Source organism: Fringilla coelebs (genome assembly GCF_963513975.1).
Source record: "Fringilla coelebs genome assembly, chromosome: 8".
Classification (NCBI taxonomy): Eukaryota; Metazoa; Chordata; class Aves; order Passeriformes; family Fringillidae; genus Fringilla; species Fringilla coelebs.
In genome coordinates, this window is record NC_140066.1 from 21,059,050 (window position 1) to 21,079,388 (window position 20,339).

The 20,339-nt window shown below is 35.8% G+C and overlaps 1 protein-coding gene across 1 annotated transcript in view; it reads left to right on the plus strand.

The window, feature by feature from the left end:
* Positions 1-17,880, plus strand: part of MYOF (myoferlin) — a 62,382-nt gene extending 44,502 nt beyond the window's left edge. Inside the window, exons 33-54 of the mRNA XM_084210772.1 lie at positions 1,262-1,443; positions 1,536-1,694; positions 1,843-1,941; positions 2,241-2,402; positions 2,909-3,074; positions 3,666-3,742; positions 7,088-7,099; positions 7,919-8,017; positions 8,667-8,792; positions 9,538-9,693; positions 9,801-9,892; positions 10,841-11,011; positions 11,548-11,696; positions 11,919-12,058; positions 12,338-12,426; positions 12,508-12,603; positions 13,195-13,336; positions 13,646-13,745; positions 14,690-14,883; positions 16,075-16,184; positions 16,497-16,644; positions 17,093-17,880. Coding sequence (XP_084066898.1) covers positions 1,262-1,443; positions 1,536-1,694; positions 1,843-1,941; positions 2,241-2,402; positions 2,909-3,074; positions 3,666-3,742; positions 7,088-7,099; positions 7,919-8,017; positions 8,667-8,792; positions 9,538-9,693; positions 9,801-9,892; positions 10,841-11,011; positions 11,548-11,696; positions 11,919-12,058; positions 12,338-12,426; positions 12,508-12,603; positions 13,195-13,336; positions 13,646-13,745; positions 14,690-14,883; positions 16,075-16,184; positions 16,497-16,644; positions 17,093-17,128 — 2,705 coding nt within the window. The 3' untranslated portion in view covers positions 17,129-17,880. The remainder of the gene's footprint in view (positions 1-1,261; positions 1,444-1,535; positions 1,695-1,842; positions 1,942-2,240; positions 2,403-2,908; positions 3,075-3,665; positions 3,743-7,087; positions 7,100-7,918; positions 8,018-8,666; positions 8,793-9,537; positions 9,694-9,800; positions 9,893-10,840; positions 11,012-11,547; positions 11,697-11,918; positions 12,059-12,337; positions 12,427-12,507; positions 12,604-13,194; positions 13,337-13,645; positions 13,746-14,689; positions 14,884-16,074; positions 16,185-16,496; positions 16,645-17,092) is intronic.
* The last annotated feature ends 2,459 nt before the right edge of the window (positions 17,881-20,339 follow it).

The window sequence follows — 20,339 nt, forward strand, 5'->3', positions numbered from 1 at the left end:
AAGCATGTCTTTTATTTGTTTATACATGTTCCTTTCCAACTCTTAGATATTCCAACAGTGCTGTGTCCATCTGGCATCTTTGTAGTCAGGCTAATACCCAGTTTTCAAGTTTTGCTAATTCAAATCAAAATTTCACTGGAAAGCCACAGAGCAAATTGAATTCAGATTCTGTAAGAATATGACTTTACACTTCCTTTAAGGAAGTTCAGCAAAAGACAAAGCTGAAATGAATTTTCTTTCTCCATTACCCTCCATTTGCATCCCTCTTTTTCCCCCTGTAATTAAGTAAATGTAATGCCTCTGTTACAGAAGATACAGTGCTTTACAAGTTTTAGTGATATTTTCTAAAATGAGGAGGGTTTTGTACAGCTGCCTGTGTGAATTTGGTCTTATTTCAATATGCAGTACTTAAAAGCAATGCAAAGAAACAATTACAAATGCCTCCAAATTGCATTTGTATAATTGAGGACAGGCACCTCAGATGCAGTCATACATAAACTAGCTCATCTATATTTTATTTTCCTCTAAAATTAGTTTGAAGAATTAGCCAAATTTTGTAAAACTCTGATTGTGTACCTTGTCAGAATCTATTGAAACTGACCTAAAGATAACCTTTAAAATTGCCTTTAGTCTTTAGTGATTGCAATTTGTACCGGAAATGTTAATGACCATCATCAGATACCTTCTACAGAGCTCTTGATTTAAAGGCCTGACAAATACTGGGCCTAGACCACTTGAATCATTCAGCTGTTTCACAAAAAGAGGCTGCTATAAATGAGCAGGTTTGAAACCTAACCATGATCTGAGCAATACAGCCTGGGACAATTTGTTGTTTGACAACTAGTCAGACCTTGAATTATTTCTTTCTATTATTTATGAGGCAGTATAGTTGTATATCAATGGAGAGAACAAAAAAGAGTTTCTAAGGACAAGATTTAAGACAAGATTAGTATGCACAGTGTTTCGTTTTAGTTTTCTGGTTCTCTTTCTGCTTTGCAAGATATTTTATCAGTTTCATTTATTACTTTGTTAATCAAGCCTTGTATAAAGAAAGTGATTTATTAATCAAATGGAAATTTCTCTATTAAATGTAAATTATGTAATGTGTTCATTTTTGTTTTACATAGAATCACTTATAGAACTGGTAACAACAGTAGAAAAATAACATTATATTTGATAAAAAATGTGCTCTTGTGCCTTATGGCTTGATGTGGTTTTGTTTGTCTGTAACTCTGCTTTCAATTTCTGTATGATATTTCAGATCCATATGCTCATGTTTCTTTCCTCCATCAAAGCAAAACAACTGAGATCATTCATTCAACTCTAAATCCTACATGGGACCAAACTCTCATATTTAATGAAATTGAGATCTATGGGGACCCACAGTCAATAGCCCAAAACCCACCTAAGGTTGTTATTGAACTTTTTGACAGTGACCAAGTGGTAGGTGAAATCTTTTTACCCTGATTGCTTTTTTATTTATTTATATTAGTTGTCAGTACATTAATGGTTATTTTTGCTATTTTTGGTTGCAGGGTAAAGATGAATTCCTTGGAAGAAGTGTTTGTTCCCCCATGGTCAAGTTAACCCCAGAAGATGACATCACACCAAAACTGCTCTGGTATCCTGTAACAAATAATGGCAAAGCTTCTGGAGACATTCTTTTTGCTGCAGAACTTATTTTGAGAGACAAGGTATATATTTCTTTTTTTGTATGTATATGTAATATAATAAGATACAGTATCTATTCTTACAGGGTGAGATATTACGGGAAGAACTGTCTTAGTAGTTGCAGGGTATTTCATCTGAGAGAAACTAATACTCATGTTTGTGTCTTAACAGGGTGGTACCAGCCTTCCAATTCTTCCATCACAAAGGGCACCAAAGCTTTACATGGTCCCTCAAGGAATCAGACCAGTAGTTCAACTCACTGCTGTTGAGGTATGGTTACTCTTCAACTAACTGAATACAAGTGCAGTCTTCTCATCCTCTAGACCGAAAGTTTTTGAATTTACTTACAGAAAACAAAAACTATTCATAGTGAGAATACTCTTTTCTGTAAGTGTTTGTGAATATCACTCTTTTCGTTAATTTTCCCAGAACTAGAACCTTGAAATATTTTGCTAGACACATATTATCATTGAAAAGATTTCATTTCTTCTTTCCTACTTTTTTGAGTATTATATTTAACATATTGATATCCCTTCCCACTTTTGCTCATATTGGATTTTATTTTACAGATTCTGGCCTGGGGGTTGAGAAACATGAAAAACTACCAATTGGCACCTGTAATGTCTCCAAGTCTAATTGTGGAATGTGGGGGTGAAATGGTGGAATCTGTGGTGATCAAAAACCTCAAAAAGACACCGAATTTTCCATCTTCTGTTCTCTTCATGAAAGTTGTACGTTACAAAAACCTATATGCCAGCTATCTATAGCAAAATAAGGTCCTCCATAGTTTTTAAAGGTCAAGGATTTTTTCTGAGTAGAAAGACTTATGCATACTTTTTTGATTTACCATAAGAAATTCATGAGCCTGAAAACTGTAATAATGATCATGTAAACATGTCTGTACAGTCACTGGTAGGTTGCACAATTTTATACTCACAATCCAGTACAGTATATATTTTTTTATTTGAAAGGGCATCAATTTACTTAGAGATGTTTGGCTACTTTCCTATTGCTAGGATGGGTGCTGTGCAAGAGTCAAGAAAATTCAAGATTTGGGGCAATTATTCTTACTGACTTTTATTGGCTGATAAGATTAGAAGTTTTCATTCACCATACAGCCATAGAATGTAGTAGTTCAATATTAAAAAAACGAAGTAACAGTTCTAATTTAGGGGGGAAACCTTTATTCTTTTTTTTATTTTGTTTGCATTGTAAAAAAACCTCTTTCTATTTTTAGCTCTTACCAAAAGAGGAGTTATACAGTCCATCTCTTGTTATTAAAGTAGTAGACCACAGACCATTTGGACGGAAGCCCATCGTGGGACAGTGTACTATTGATTTATTGGAAAGCTTTCGCTGTGACCCCTACACCACTAAACAGGACATTGCACCACAGCTGAAAGGTAGAAAGCTGGAAAATGAAAAGTCCTGCCTTCTTGTGAGATGCTAGAATTGCCTGCCTGTTTACTCTGATGAGTAGCCATCTCATGTTGTGTACTTAGGTGGAGATATTATCTGAAAGGAAGAACATCTAACAGAGAGTATTAATTAGAGTTACATTCTGTGAAGCATAAGAGAGCATAATGCAAAGGCGAGTCCACTCTTGGACTTGTGCTCATTCCCTGAAGTTCCTCTTTAGCATCAACTTGGAAGTTAACTACCTGCAGATCACCTCAGCACTAGTGCCAAAGAAATGATCCAGTATTTCAGAAAATATGGTCTGAATACAATGGTGACATTTCCTCTACCTTTTATCAAGTTTTAGTTTTAGTTTTAGTTCTATATATTTGAGAAATATTTGCATATCCTGCACAGAAGTATTTTGTTTGTTTTAGCAAAAAGTGGCAATTAATTTGCTTTCTTTGGAGGATCAAACATATAGCCAGTGAATCGTTTTACATCTTCTTTAACCGTCTGGATTTAAATCTGATGAAACTGTTTAGTAAGATATTTTTCCTACACCATATTGCCTTAATAAAACCTTTGGCTTACAGTTAGTCTGCTCTCTGCTGCACCTCTCCAGGATACAGTAATTGATATGGAAGACACACAGCCACTGCTAACAGCTCAGGTAATCTTTGAAATTTGATGCTTAACTTTGTTCTTAAGATCTCTTATTTCTGAGGAACTATCTAGACAGCAAAATTGTCAGAAACATATGCAACCCTCTGGAAAGCCAGATGGGAGAAAGTTACTTGGTGACAGGAAAGCGAAGGAAATTTGGTCATCATTTTAATCTTTGTTTTCATATCATGAACACCAAACTATAGCATTTTGTCCTTGGTCAAATCCACCACTAGCTTAAGAATTAATTCACTTGTCCAATAGCTACTGAAAGTATGTGATAGAGCATCACCCCATTCCCACTGATGGTGGGTAGGGCAGCCTGATTTTGCACAGACTGAGCAGTTCTAGATAAAGGAGTTAGAAGTAGGGATATGCTCTGGTCCTTCAGCCCTTCATTTTATCACAGTCACAGCTTGGCCTCTCTTACCTTGAAGCCATCCAAACACAATAACACTGAAACAATTTTTTTTTTCTGCACTAACACTTCTTTTCCTTCTCTTCTGTTGTGCCTTCTCTTTACTGCTCTGATTCTTTCGGGACCACCACAATACAGTTTTACTTTCCAGGTAAAAAATAATTCTACTTACAGAGTTTTACTCTTGAATTGAAATGTGACTGAAGACAGAATCCAAGCAGTACATTTTTAAGGCAAAAAATATTAATTCTTTTAGGACTGTAAAATATTTTCCTTGCCTAGAAGAGGTTTTCATAGATTTCTGGTGGCCTGTTACATTAAAGGAAGCAGAGAAATTATGCTCTTTAATATATAGCAATTTTGCAGGCTCTTAATCCACAATTTTGACTTTTGAAAATGTAGAATATTTTACGTTGTTACAGCAGTCCCAAAGTAAATAATACTGAATTTAAGCTTTTGGACTTTTACTCCTATTTGAGTATTTTAATGATTGCCTTGTTCTTCTTTCATCTCTTCTTGTCATCATATTCAGACTCTAATTTAAGTAGATAGATAGACCCTGATCTTGTGATTGCTGTCACCATACATGTAAATTGTCATTAATATTTCATTTACAACAGTCTCTAACCTTTATCTGAAATATGTTTTCTCCTCTAATATAAGTAGGATATATTGTTATTTTCTTTTAAAATTATAAGGAAAAATATTTAGAAAATAAAGAAGATATAGCCCTTCAAAGTCACCAGTAATTTATTATATTTGTGTAGTTTATTTCAACTAAAAAGGGAAAATTTTAAATGCCACATAAGCAGATACACAATTTCTTTTAGTTTGACATCACCCAAGCAAAATATAACATTAGATACAGTGAAAGCATCCATATTAAAGAAATGAAAACTCAGAACAATCCAAATTGAAATAAGTAAACTGTGGAAAGTGTAAGTGCTATGCAGACAACACCCTGAGGACACAAAATGCCAAAATTTCATCAATTACATTCCAATTTCCAGTGTTTAAGCAGTATGTCAACAGCACTCAGCAAAATGGCTTCTCCAACAGCAGTGCATGTATGTACCAGTGATGCATGCAGGTGACCAGGACGGGCTGGATGGGGAGCACTGTTAACCTGTGGGGCCTTGAGGGGCTGCTTCTCTGGGCAGCTCTGCCAGAGAGAGATTTTGGAGGAGATGATGCTCACAAGTCCTGTAGGATTAGTTATATTAAGGTACCCTTGTTCAGAAAATCTCACTAGGCATATACAATATGTATGAACTACTAGAAACTTCTTTTGTGTGACAACTTACTTAGAATCTATATGATAAAAGCAAAAAAATAAACAGGAATTATTTCACTATGCTTTTAATATTTAAACTTTGTTTAGAAGTCTACTTCCTGGAAAATAAAATAACAAAAAAATTCTGACACTGACTTTTCTAGGGATCTACTGCATCTCTTAGATTTTTTTCAATAATTCCAGATTTTTCAAAAAGATAATAGTTAAATGTTAATGTCTTGACAACTTCATGTATAACAATGTACAGTGAAGTTACTGGGTACATTTTAAAAAAGGACAGTAACATTACATTGTTTTTACCATGTGAGTATTTCACTCCAAAATCTCTAATTTATCATATGGCATTTTATTCTCTGTGTTTTGGCATTCTGTGAGCACATCCTGATTACAACTTTTAGTAACAATAATATCTGAATATTGAAGACTATTATTTGCTCTGAGAATTTTTAAAGAAGATCTTAAAGTTTAGATTTATTTTTCTCCCTAACTACTTCTTCCCAAAACTACCAAGTGCATTATTTGAAGAGACATTTGGTGGTATATCAAGGGAAAAAAAATACAAACCCAAAACATAACCCCTGACTTAAACTCTTCCAACATTATGCTTTGATGAAAGATTCAAAGTTCTACAAAGTATATTTTGTGAAAAGGTTTCAAATTTGCTCTTTGAATTATGATTGAGTAATTATTCAAGCTAACCTTTGCGTTGTCAACATTACAAACCAGTATTTAAACAAAGTGAAATTTAAATATAGCAAAGTATTCAAAATTACCTCATGAATTCTGCCAGTAAGTTTTGCAAGTCACTTATGATGTTTCCACAAAATAATTCACTCCAGCTGGCTTTAGAAAATGACAGTCCCATGCTAATCTGATAAGAATATGCTATATTTATGATTTAAAGATAGACAAGACTAGTAAAACATAATAGACCTGAACATCCCAGGGAAATAATTACTGAAGAGAACAGAAATGGGAGTAAATGAGAACGATATACCAGAGTGATGGCTGTCCTATTGATGCATTGGGCTTGTATTCATAAAATGTTTTGCATTTCTTCTGCTTTGCACAAAAATTCATTGCTAATGCTTTTCAATGAAAACATGAGGCACAATGTATAAAAAGTAGCAGAAATTGCATTGCTAATCATGGCTTCCAGATGGGATGCATGGTGCTTGCTCTCAATGGACTAGCGGGTCATAATTGTGGTATCTGTGATTTAACAGGTGAAGCATTTTGGATTGTGCATATTGTTTTCACACTTATGGATAAATCTATAGACACAATTTTTTTGCTTTTTTTTTGGTTATGTGAGGAACAAAGCACAGGGTAATAATGTCTCACAGTCCTGAAAACCTGCTTTCTAAAATGTATGTGTATATAAATATGCATGCTCCAATTCAATATCTAGAACATTCTGCTCTTATGACAGCACCAAAAAAATCAAGTTAAACACATGATGTCTGAGTATTCTTCAAAAGCATTTTGGAATTATTAATGTTTGTAACTTACTTTGCACACTTACTATACACAAACTCCTAAACATTTAAAGCCTATTTAACTGTATAAAATTCTACAAATCATATCCTTACCATTGCTTTTATTTTGCTCTTTTTTTATGACTTGATCCTCATGAGCAGCTCACAGAAAAGGTAATGTATAGTACTTTAAAATAATCTACACATTGCTTTCTCCAATTGAAAACCAGTATATCAATACTGCCTACAAATTAGCATTTTAAGCTTGTGGATGAGAACAGGAATCTCTGAAAGTGTTTGATATAAAATTTACAGTGAGCTTGTTACATGGTTGATTTAGGAAACATATGCAAGACTGAAATAGGAAGCTGAGATATTAAAAAAACCCCAACAAACCCAAAACAGCCCCAACAAACACTCACCATCAATGATCTACATAACACTTTAATATTCTCTGTAACTCCAAACAATCTTAAAAAAAAAAAAAATCAGATATACGCAGTGGATGAATACTATTCATTCTGTTCATTCATAGACAACAAATCCTATTTATTACCATTGGAAGTTTGTTTTCAGGGGCAAATAATTCTATTATGCAAACCCTGTGAATACAGAAAATAGCACTTTCTTAAACAGTGACTCTCAGGCTTAAATAAATAAAAATAGAAGAAACCCACAGAAATACTGTATTAGCAGAATGTATGGATTGCTAGTATCTAGGTGACATGAGGCTTATTGAACTACTATTTTTAAGGGGCAAGACTCAACTACTTTTCAAATGCATTTGGTTAACAATGAGGTAGATCTGCAACTGCCTTAATTATTATATTCTAATTTTCTTTCAGATAAATCTTTATAATAACTAACTGATTATGAGTTTTAGAGGCTATTATTTGCTACTATGCTTAATTGTTCATTATTTCTGCTGTACAGGATGATAGGAGAGAGGCTTTATCTCCCAATAAAAGCTTTTTTTTTTGTTTTTCTTTTAAGGAGGAAGAAATTGTTGATTGGTGGAGCAAATTTTATGCTTCAATAGGAGAATATGAAAAATGTGGACAGTACATTAAAAAAGGATATGACACTTTAAAGGTAATGCTCAGGATAAAATAACATGTTTCAGAGTTTACAGGCCCAAGACCTGGTCAAAACTGTCCCTTTTTTTTTTTTTTTTTTTTTTTTAATGCTCTTCAAAATTTAACTATACGTGATTTTCTGTAAAGGTTCTTTCCTAATTCATATGATTAGATGAAGGTTTTAAGAAGATATCTTGGCTTCTCTTCTACTTACGTACACTTATTAAGAGATGAATTAATAATTTAATCTTTCAGTCAAATCTTTAAACCTTCAGTCAAAGGGAGTTTTACTCTTGACATCTTTGGGCACCAGGCAGATCCTAAATAAACATACACATTAAGAAAGTATGAGCACAGAGAATCAGTACTTTTACTGTTTGTTGGCTAAAATTTGAAGTGAGACTACTTTTATTTTTTGTCTAATACAGCTAACAAAGGAAGTAAAGATAAGCTTATGACATGCTACTTACTCTGGTTTTAACCAAGCCTAAATGAAGCTTTATCATATGTTGCCCAAAACATTGCATTTGCTCACACTTTGATATAAAAATAATTCCAAAAGCTTTGATTCCATAAAATATTCCATCAAACATAAAATACTTTGCAGTGCCATTATGGTGGAGCTGATATATATGATAATTTCTAAACTTTTTTCTTTTTTTAAGGTGTATGACTGTGAATTGGAAAAAGTACCTGAATTCAATAACTTAACAGACTTCTGTGATACATTTAAACTATACAGAGGGAAATCTGAAGAGAGTGATGATCCATCAGTGGTCGGGGAATTCAAGGTAAATTTCAAATGATGGGCAACAAACAAATGCTAGCTGCAGTCTTTGTATGTAAATGGTTATTTAAGTAGATCTACATGCAAGAATTTCAGCTTAAATACAGATGGGTACATTAGTAGAGGCAACAGATATTGGTAACTAGGTAGCTACAGGCCCATCTTTTTCAAGGAAAGTCCAGCTACACATTGCTCACACTAGATGTGCTACATGTTAATTGAAAATAAATATAATTCCTGCTAATGTAACCTTCCCCAGTAATCATGGGACAGAACCTTCCCAGATAACCTCTCAAATTCCAAAAAGCACGTTTTTAGAATGGTTTTGGAAAAGGTATTTTGTACTATTTCTGTGTTTCTGTGACTTTTGTAGATTAAAATATAATGCTAATGTAGATAAAACCAACCAATCAAAACACCTCCAAACCTTAAATGATGTTTTTGGAGAGAGAAACAAATACAAAGTATTTGTTACATATTCTTAGCTGGAGCAAAACTGAGCAATTGTTTTGACATCAAAACAGCTGAATTGAGTTAAACTGGCCAGGGATATAACCTGGTGTTTTTAGTGTTATCATCCAAAACCCACTAAAATAAAACAAAGACTTCTAGGTCACTGTGGATCAGGCTATAATTTTGCTACTCCTATATAAAACAGAGTGTGTACGTGTAGGATAAATAAGAAAAAACAGACTTAGCAGAGTACCTTTCCTACATTTCTCTTGACCAGCCTTTTTACTGTTTTCCAGGGCTCTTTTAGGATCTATGCCTTGCCCGACGACCCCGGCGTGCCACCCCCGCCTCGGCAGTTCCGGGAGCTGCCGGACAGCGGGCCCCAGGAGTGCATCGTGAGGATCTACATCGTGCGAGCCCTGCAGCTCCAGCCCCAGGACAACAACGGGCTGGTGAGGCTCTCTGCTTGCTCTGCCAGCTAACTGCTCTGCCACGCTTTTAATCGAGTTAGTCTTGATAACTATTTCTTAACGATGTTCTTTTTTCTCATTTTAAATAGTGTGATCCTTATATAAAAATATCTCTCAGTAAAAAAGTAATTGAAGACAGAGATCATTACGTGCCTAATACCCTCAACCCAATCTTTGGCAGGTAACATGCTTTTTTGTATTTTCAATTTACTGTATTTCAGAATGTTTTCCTATTTTTTTTAAGGTAAACCATTACTTGAAATATTCAGTGCTCTGCTCACAGTTATATACTGACAGTTAATTGTGAGTAAAATTGCATAAGGTGTTTTCCTTTGAAATCATTGGAAAACACAGATGTTTGGCGAATCCGCAGATTTTCTTTGTCACGTGGGTAAATTGCACAAAGTAAAACAATGGATATATCTTGAAACCAGCCTGTGTCAGGCATGTAAGAATAATGAAATATGCTTATGGAATATGGAAGAAGTTTTAACTCTGAAAACTAGATGGATCTCGCAAGTAATCAGCTTAGCATGCATTCCCAGTACACTGGTCTTTCCATCAAAGGTTAATGACACCACTGAAATAGATGAATAAAAAATACTAGTTAGGAATGAAAAGTTACATCATCTGCATAATTACTATGAAATTCTAAGACTGGTTTAGAGTTGGAGGAGGATTTGATAACTTAGGAGGACTAGAGAGGAGGACTAGAAGGATTATAAAGGGTTTGAAAAGTATAATTTGCAATGATACACTACAGGTTTTCAATTGTTCAGATTATGCAAAGAAATAGACAGCAAAGATACTTGATTACAGACACAAAGTAACTTTCTTCCTCAGTCCCAATTCAAGCTGATGCACAGAAAACATCTAAGTAATACATTGTGCAGAAAGGAAGGAAGTAATATCCAGAGGAGTAAAAATGAAATTATTTATAAGTGCATATAGAAATTGGAGCATGAAAGATAACTGTTGCTAGATTTATCAGCACTGGAAGCATCCTTTTAATACCTTCTAAAGGCTATTGCTCAAAAATAAACTAGTAAGGGCTTTTCTCATTTTGTATTAAAAATAAGAAGCATTTCTCAAAAGAGTAATAGCCTTAATGGGCAATTTTTATATTTAGAATGTATGAACTCAGCTGCTTCTTGCCTCAAGAAAAGGATCTGAAAATTTCAGTCTATGATTATGACGCATTGACTCGTGATGAAAAAGTGGGTGAAACCATAATTGATCTGGAAAATAGATTCCTTTCTCGTTATGGATCTCACTGTGGCATCCCCCAGCAGTACTGGATGTAAGTCAATTTGTCTGTTGAAAATTTTAATCTGTAAGACCTAGTACCCAATCTCTAAAAAAAACTTAATTCTTAATTATTGAAATTAATTGTTAAAAAACAATGCTGTGGCTTCTCAAGGGTACTTGTTGTGCTTGTTCTATCATCTAAATTCCAAGTGAAGCTGTAAATCTTCAGAACAGCCTTCACTGAAAACCATGGCATCAAATATTTTGATGTTTTCTTAATGCAGTAGTGCATGTTATTTCTGTCCAGAGAATTCACACTTAACAAAATTTTCTGACCTACTGTTGCAAGTAAGTATGAAAGCATCTGAGAGTTTGAATTATTTTGATACTTAAAGAAAAAACATTCTGTCTTGGAAGGTAATTGAACTGATACAAAATTATGTCACTGTATCAAACTCCAGAGCCCTCAATCTAGACAATTACAGTGCTGCTCCTTCTGAGCTAGTTTAATAAATACATTTTACATTATGTGTAAATGCCCTGAATGATGAATAATTTTAGGATATGTTTCTTTTGCTTTCATAAAAGTTCAGGTGTGAATACCTGGCGTGATCAACTAAAACCCACTCAGTTATTGCAAAATGTAGCCAGGTTTAAAGGCTATGCTCCTCCTGTCCTCTCTGAGAATGGCAGAAGGATTAACTACGGGGGTCAAGACTATACTTTGGAGGATGCTGGTGAGTTGGTTCACTTATTTTATATGTATGTCTTAAATTCATATTAATAAAATAGAAAACTTTCCAGTTATTTATGGAATACTAGAAAAATATCTTTGATTTTTCTCCAAGTTGAACACATTTCTATGCTCAATTTTAAATATCTGGTTTTAGGGTTTTTTAAGGTCAAATGCAAATTCTAGTTCATAAGCCCCTGGTTTTTTCCCATTTATTTTACTTTAGAAGCTAACAAAATCTTGCATCAGCATCTTGGTCCGGGTGAAGAGCGGTTAGCCCTTCATATCCTCAGAACCCAGGGTTTGGTACCTGAACATGTGGAAACAAGAACCTTATATAGCACCTTCCAGCCCAACATCTCCCAGGTACTGTGAGCTGCCTTGGTTATGGTTTCTCAAAAGCAGAAATGGAGCATTCCAGAATTTATGTCATGTTGTTAATGGTGTGGTATCTCTGAGGGGGAAGAGGGCTACAAATCATTATAACTTGGTTTAAAATGTAAAGCAGGTTAGTCTGCTTTACATAATAAACTTAATAAAATGCAACTTTTTAAAGAAAGTTTCTGTAGAAACGAGAAAACTTATCTGAAAAATTAAGGGGCCATGACAAACTGATATGCAACAAACAATTCTTCACTGCTACAGGGAAAGCTGCAGATGTGGGTGGATGTTTTCCCCAAAAGCTTAGGACCACCAGGCCCTCCATTCAACATCACTCCCCGAAAAGCCAAGAAGTGAGTATCCCCACATTCTACACACCCTCTGGCAGCCTGGACAAAGCAATCCAAACCTCTCACCCCAAATCTCCCTCTTAGGTACGTCCTGCGTGTGATCATCTGGAACACCAAAGATGTCCTTCTGGATGAAAAGAGCATCACAGGAGAAGAAATGAGTGACATTTATGTGAAGGGGTAAGCGCATTCTGTCATGTAACACTTAAAATGAATAACATCCAGAATGTCCTGGGAATTCCGTGACCATGGATTTCAAATATTATTTGGTTCAGTCAAGTCAAATGCTAACCTCAGAGAACTACAAAAGTGTTATCAGATAAAGCACAGCCAGTTAATGTGTGGTGTAAGATCCCAGAATTTCATCTCTTGAGTCAGACAGCAACTGAAAAGGCAGAGGGTTAGCTTTGGTGCTGCATGGCTTGGATTCTTAATTTTTGCATTCCCTCATTTCAATACAAAAAAGCAATAGAAATCAGAAAAATATACTACCAGGCAGATCTAATTTCTCACTAAAAAAGAACTCAGCAACTCACCACTGAGTTCTAAGACCACGGCACTGGTCTTAGATCAGAAATTCAGTTCAGATGTTCCTAGTTACAGTGCTAAATTGGAACCAAACTGCAAAGGGACGTGAAAAACTCCCCAGCCCTCTGTGAGCAATTCTTACAGCTGGTCTGCAACCCCTTAATGACACAGTTCCAGTACAAACAGGCAATCCCACAGGGTAATCCCACTGCAAACACCAGACACATCTCTCCATATTTTCAGATGGATGCCTGGTAATGAAGAAAATAAGCAGAAAACTGATGTTCACTACCGATCATTAGATGGCGAAGGGAACTTTAACTGGAGATTTGTTTTTCCTTTTGACTATCTCCCAGCAGAGCAACTCTGTTTAGTTTCCAAAAAGGTAAGTATTCCTAAAGATTTCAATTCTTAGAATACAGGTTCTGGTTAGCCTGATAATTTGTACCTACATATTGAAAGAGAAAATTTGGCTCAGTTCCATGTGCTTTCTCACACTGCTGTTGTGAACAGATTCATTTTGCCTTTGGGCCAGGAACAACACACTGGCAACAGCAGTCTGCTTTTAGCAGGGCAAGATTAGATCTCTTAATACTTACACCAAGCCCAAAATTCCCAAGTACTAGCAGACTCCAGCTTTGAATTTCCATAAGTAATTTTAAAGGTGTTGGGTATTTGTTTTTCAAAATTTTAGGAACATTTTTGGAGTCTTGACAAGACAGAATTCAGAATCCCACCCAAACTGATCATTCAAATATGGGATAATGACAAGTTCTCCTTGGATGACTATCTGGGTAAGACTTTGAATGAAAATACTTACTGTTCTCTCAAAGCAGGATATCAAAGTAAACAATTTTAAATTCTCACATAAGGATTGCATTTACAGTGAGACACTGAGTGTGGAAATATATGCTAGCTTTCCTTCTCAGTACAGGCTCACTGAATGAATAAGTATTCACTCAGTAAAGGCCTACTGGCAGGTAAACCAAGATACTTTTTACTCAGCTAAATCCTCTCACAAGGCACATGAAATAATAATATGCATGAAAATTTATTTTGCTTCTTTCTTTAAAAAAAATTACTTTAAGAAGGGCACTTCAGTTCTAAATAAGAGTACTGACAATAGCATGTAATTTAGGTTTAAGCAATCTACTTCACACTATTATTAACCCCCACCTTTTCTAGAGATACTGCTCTGCACAGGAATCTCTGCCCTGTACTAAGAGTGCTCCAAAGTCTTTAGCTCACATACAAACTATACAGGCCTCAAAATCTGAAAACAAGTAGTTGATTTATAACCATTATTAAACTTTGCTAAATTATGCATTTAACTGTCAGAAATCTGAAAACAAGTAGTTGATTTATAACCATTATTAAACTTTGCTAAATTATGCATTTAACTGTCAGAAATTACTTATTATATTGCTGTATTTGGGTATCTTCCATTTAGATTTGTGGGGGAAAAAAAACTCTATTAAAAAACTCAAACAATCTTGCAAGCTCTTGTTGAGCTTGCTAAATCAAATTTATCAACACCAGCCAGAGAGGCTTAAACACAATGTGTCCCATTTCCCTGCCTCACAACATCTTTAGACAAACAAGAATATAATGTGTCTGTTGATTGCCTTTCCTGTATTTCCTGGATGTACATGTTTAGAGACAGCAAGGTTGATGTTGAGCTGCTGTGCTGTATGGTTGGTTGTGTTATGCAGTGTTTATTTTTGTATCTGCCTTCTAGGCTTTGTGGAACTTGATTTACATAAAACAATCATTCCAGCAAAAGTTCCTGAGAAGTGTAATATAGACATGATTCCAGAATACAAGGCAGACAGTTCTCAGAAGGCTCCCAGGACTGCCTCTCTCTTTGAACAGAAATCCATGAAAGGATGGTGGCCATGTTATGTTGAAAAGGATGGCTCACGAATTTTAGCGGTAAGGTTATTCCTTCTTTTAAAAGCACTTCAGACGTGCTCACCTTTCCTTTCAAATTACAAAGAAAGACTGTAAAGAGTCTCCCACTTAGCTGTTAGCTTTCAGTGGATAGACAGAGGAGGGGTAAATAAGACATTCCATGCACAAGTTCAGAAATTTGGTCCAGCAACAATTTTTTGTTTTAAAATGTGAGTTTAATGCTTCATTTATGTAGTTTGTTGCTAACTTTGTTCAACTTGAAAGACTCTGGTGCCAGTTACACTATCTTGCCAAAGCAGCTGATGAAGTCATGTGAATGAATCAAGCAGTGCCAGGGGAGATTTGGCGTGGACATGAAGAAAAATTTCTTCACAGAAAGGGATGTTGAGCATTGGAATGGCTGCACAGGGAGGTGGTAGAATCATCATCCCTGGAGATCTTCAGGAAGGGATTGGATGTGGAACTTAGTGCCATAGCATAGTTGACAAGGTGGACTTGGTGATCTTAGAAGTCTTTTCCAACCTAATTTATTGTATGATTCATTAATTTATCACATTATTGCTCAGAAGAACATCAGATACATCCCAAATGCATTAAAGATGAAAGGAAAATCTTTAAATCCAAAGGATTTTTGTACATAGCAAACAAAATCTTTGTACCGAGAATCCAAACTAGCTTTGTGATTATGTACGCCATCAGAAGACCCAAAGCATTCTAACTTGTTCTACAGAGAATATAATGTGTATTTATCATTTGCAGAATATTAAGCCTTTCAAAGGTGTCTTCTTCTTTCTTCTAATGTTATTGCCTTAAAACTTTATTACTGGAATTTAATAAACGAGGAAAAATATTCAGAAATATTTACAATATGAAAATATGAATATGCAATATGACAAAGTAAATGCATGGTCACTTGGAAAATATGCAGTCTGTGGGCTGCTCTTGGGAGAAAAGAACTGGTTTTGTTTTGCTAAATTGAGAAAAAAAAATTATGGCTTAGAACTATAGATGAACTAGCAGAACAATTTTATGTCTGGTGATTTGGTTTTTTCTGTGTGTCATAGTACAGAAATCAGTGTATTTTGAGGAGGAAATTGGAAACACAGATGTGCACTGTGATAGCTGATCCCAGCTATTCTGTCAAGGTACCAAGCAAGTCCCATTAGTGCAATTTCAATAAGATTCTTATCTCGTGCCACTTTTTTTCTGAAGGGGAAAGTTGAAATGACACTGGAAGTTGTCAATGAAAAAGAAGCTGAGGAAAGGCCAGCTGGTAAAGGAAGAGATGAACCCAACATGAACCCTAAACTAGATCTACCAAAGTAAGATAATTTTAAACCCACTAGCTTTAGAAATACCCAGCATCTAGTTACTCTGATGCATGCAGTAATATATTAGTCATCAGTTATCCTTTGCAAAACTCCATTTATAAAAGCCAATCTTGTTTCCTCCTGCAAGCTTTAGGATAAAATGCAGGATGGTTTCAGTACTAATGGCACATATTTACTGCAGCTGCTATCTTGCATTTCAAAACTGTCTGTTTTCTTCAACCTCAGACCAGCACGTTTTAAAGTAATATAATCTCATGCTTAAGTTTTAGAGTATAAATAATACTTATTTCTTTCAAAATGCAGCCGGCCAGACACTTCCTTCCTTTGGTTTACAAATCCCTGCAAGACCATGAAATTTATTGTGTGGCGCAGGTTTAAATGGCTCTTCCTAGGCCTCATCATTTTGCTGATTCTCCTCCTGTTTGTGGCAGTGCTCCTCTATTCCCTGCCGGTAAGGATCTCTGAATGTTTCTGTTCCTCAGCTGTAGGATGAGCTTAGACAGCAATCATCAACAGGATACACTCCTGACTCAGACAGAGTCTATCACCTCTGTTTTAGCAGGAGATAGGGATTATATCCTTTTAGCTATAAAAAAATTCAACTGATTTTTATTGAGAAATTATTAAAATTTAGGTTAAAACTAACCTATTAACTAAAGATGGGACAAGGAACTGCTTTAGAAGAGTTAATAACCTACACAATTAAAATAGCTAATAGTTGGCCTAGAGTCTACATTAGTCTGAAGAAAAATTACCCATTTTCTCTGTATTTTAACTTACCACATCCTAAATACATTTTGATCCATTTTAATATTTAAAATGTCTTTTTCAAAATGACACTGAAGTATTTTGTGTACATCATTTTACCTCTTCTTGTTTCCTTCCTCCTCCCCCAACAGAATTATTTGTCAATGAAGATTGTGAAACCAATTTAAGGAAGAATTTTTTACCTCATCTTTTTAAATAGTGCTGAAATTTCGCCTCAGGCTGTGGACCAAAATCAGCAAGGCTCTTCATCCTTTGTATCTGCTTGTATTTAGAATGGTAAAATAGATAATTAAGACTTTCAATAAGGTTAGCCAAGGTTCAAGAGGTCATGGAAGGTGGTTTTTAAAAACAAGGAATAACCCACAACTCCCATTTTTTTTACTTCAATGGAGTCTATACATCATGGTAAAGTTCTGACTTTGCTTTTAAAGTGGATTTTTCATAAAAATCACTCAGAGGAGCTGCCTGCAATTGCTATCTCTGGTTTTTAATGGATACTTTGAGAATCCTTTTCATGGGGCACACTTTGAAACTCTGCATTTTAAATTAAAGGAAAAGAATCACTGCTTACAATTATGTCTACCAAAGAAACCAGTGCAACACAGTGCAATCACAGTGCAACCAAAGGGTCATACATTGTTTCTAGTTCCAAAGTTTTCATCATCATGCTGCTTAAAATTCTTATTTGCCATGCTGTAGACTTGATAACACTATACAGGTATCCTGACAAGTTCATAAACATAGAAATGAATTATACATTGTTTTTTTAATATAATTACAAAATTTTAAATAAACTTATCCACAAGTAAAACACAAGTTTCCAATTTTCTTCAACTGTTACAAAACTACAATGTATTAGGACCTGTGTAGTACCTTTCAGAGGATATAATGTCACAGACCTGGAATTTTTTTTATTTTTACTGTTATCTGCACAGTGAAGAATAAGGAAATACTTCTGCACAAAGTTCTCATTAATTTATTCATTAGTTAGGAAATTAATAAAGAAATCTGTTGACTAGTTTCACTATACTCCTTGTATTTAGAGATGATCATGAATCAAAACACAGGAGGATACATGACCTAGAATCCACCCTTGTTTGAAATCTGATCTGCACATGGAAGTATCTCATTTTGCCTCAGTCTCCTCTCCCAAGGCAGAGCAAATTATAATCTGCACTAAAAATCAGGTTATAGTCTGTGATTCTGTCTCACTTTTATGGAGAGCTGACGCAGAAGCGCCCCTGAACATCCTCTGGTCCTTGAAATAAAGGAAATCTGCAGCAGAACCTGAAATCAGCATTTGGTGTGATTGTCACATTTTTGACTGGATAAAGACTTCAGCTGCCTTTAAAAAGATGTCAAAAATAACTACAAAAATTATTCTTTAAAAACTTCTGTCATTGTGGTTAGTGACATACTTAACACTTTCTTAAAACACAGTACTGTAAAATAATAAGCATGTACTTGTTGGGCAAAATAAATAACCTTATTCTGTTGGAGGAATTAGGGTAAAGGTCTAATATTAAATAGCTTCCATCATGTGAAGTCCCAGTGGCTAGAGTGGAGCAAGCAGCAGTCACACAGTCACAAACATAACACCACCCTTAGTTTTTTGTTGTCAAGAAACTCTCAAGCATCTTGACCCTTGAATGAGAGCTTAGAGCTGGAACTAATCACTATCCAGATGGATTGTCCCTCCACTAATGATGAAATAGCTCTCCAGAAATAACCAGCAATTTGCATGAGCTAATGTTTGATCATCCACTATTAAAATCTGTCTCAATCAATGCCATAAATCTGACACGGTAAAAATCACAGCAAACTTATTTTCATGCAGGACAAGAAAGTGTGCTGCTTCTAAGGGTTGTAATTAGAAAGCATTTAACTTCAAAGGGTGTGGAGCAGAGATCCAAGCAAGCCTGTTCACAGAGCATTTGAAGAGTGGCAGGTACTGCCCTTCTGAGTGGAGTTCACCCTCTTCCAGATGCCTTTTTGTTCAAGCATGCATAGGCTTGATCGTTTCACTTCAATTAGGCAGTGCTATTACAAACATAACTGAAAAGTCTGAGCAGCTATTCCATCTGCCAGCCTGCCCCAGTAACAAACAAAAGACAGCACATCTTCACAAGAAAGAAAAGGTGATCATTTATATTTACATACAGAGCTAGTCAAATCTGTACTCACTGGTGCAGCTGCTGTGCATGACTCCAACATGCAACAGGTTTTTGTCTAGCTGGAGCAGTTACCAAAGATTGAGCTCTGTGTCGGGAACAATTTGGTGCTGCTCTCACCGTGCACTGATGACTGGGATGTTCACTTTGGCCAGTCCAGCTCTGAACCACTCCAGTTACCAGCAGCTGAGGCAAGTGGCCTGTGAGGCCACAGAAAAGAGGGCAGAATGTAGATGTTCCTGATGCCACTCCTCCTTATTACAGGAAATTTCTTAATCCAGGGAATTCCTCCTCCTATGAGTTTGTTTTTTCAGCCAGCTGGAACAGCCAGGGAAAGGCTAAAGCTAAACTGACAGTGCCTATTAAAAAAATGGGTAGCTAGCAGCAGGATGTCAGAGTCCTCCTGCCTCTGCTATCACACAGGTTCAGACACCAGTGGCTGCATCTTTGATGCACTCAGGTATCCAAACAGCATATCCAAGCATTCCTATTGCTGCTTGCTGGAGTCGCCCCACACCCTGACTACTGGAATGGGCTGTAAGGAAGTTAACAGCTACTGTCATGTACTTTATAAAAAGCCATCGTGCAATTCAAGATAAAATATTTGGAGAAACTTGCACCTATACCAGCTCAGTGTAAAGAGGCAGTAAACTCAGGCATACTTACAAGCAGTTCTTGCATTTCTTTGAACAACCACAAGATGACATCCCAAGTCTCGTGTGTTCGCAAAGGCCTTCCCGTACTTCTGTTTTATTCCTACCCTGAGTACATCTCACATATGGAGATGAACAAGATATATTTAGTAATCAAGGGAAAACAGCCCCATCAAGTCCATTGCTTCTAAATGTATTTGAAAAACACAGCTGTAAGCACCTTTGGGACCTACCTATTACATACAAAGCGACTCCAAGCCTGGCCCTTGCTGACCTTTATGCTGTTGTATCCACTCCCTGCCCCTACATGCTTAAGTATCTATTGAGCAACCCGAAAGCAGTACTAAAGTGTGAAATGGTAGCATTCAGTGCTGCATCTTGTGTCAATGCTAGCTCAGCTAGTAAATACCATACAGCTTTTTGCACAGTACTTGCCATTGCTCAGAGCTGCCATGTCACGTTTACAGACAGGGACATGATTTCCATCCAAGAATTGTCTATCAACTTCTTTAAAAATTCATCTGCAGAAAAAAAAAAAAAAAACCAAACACATT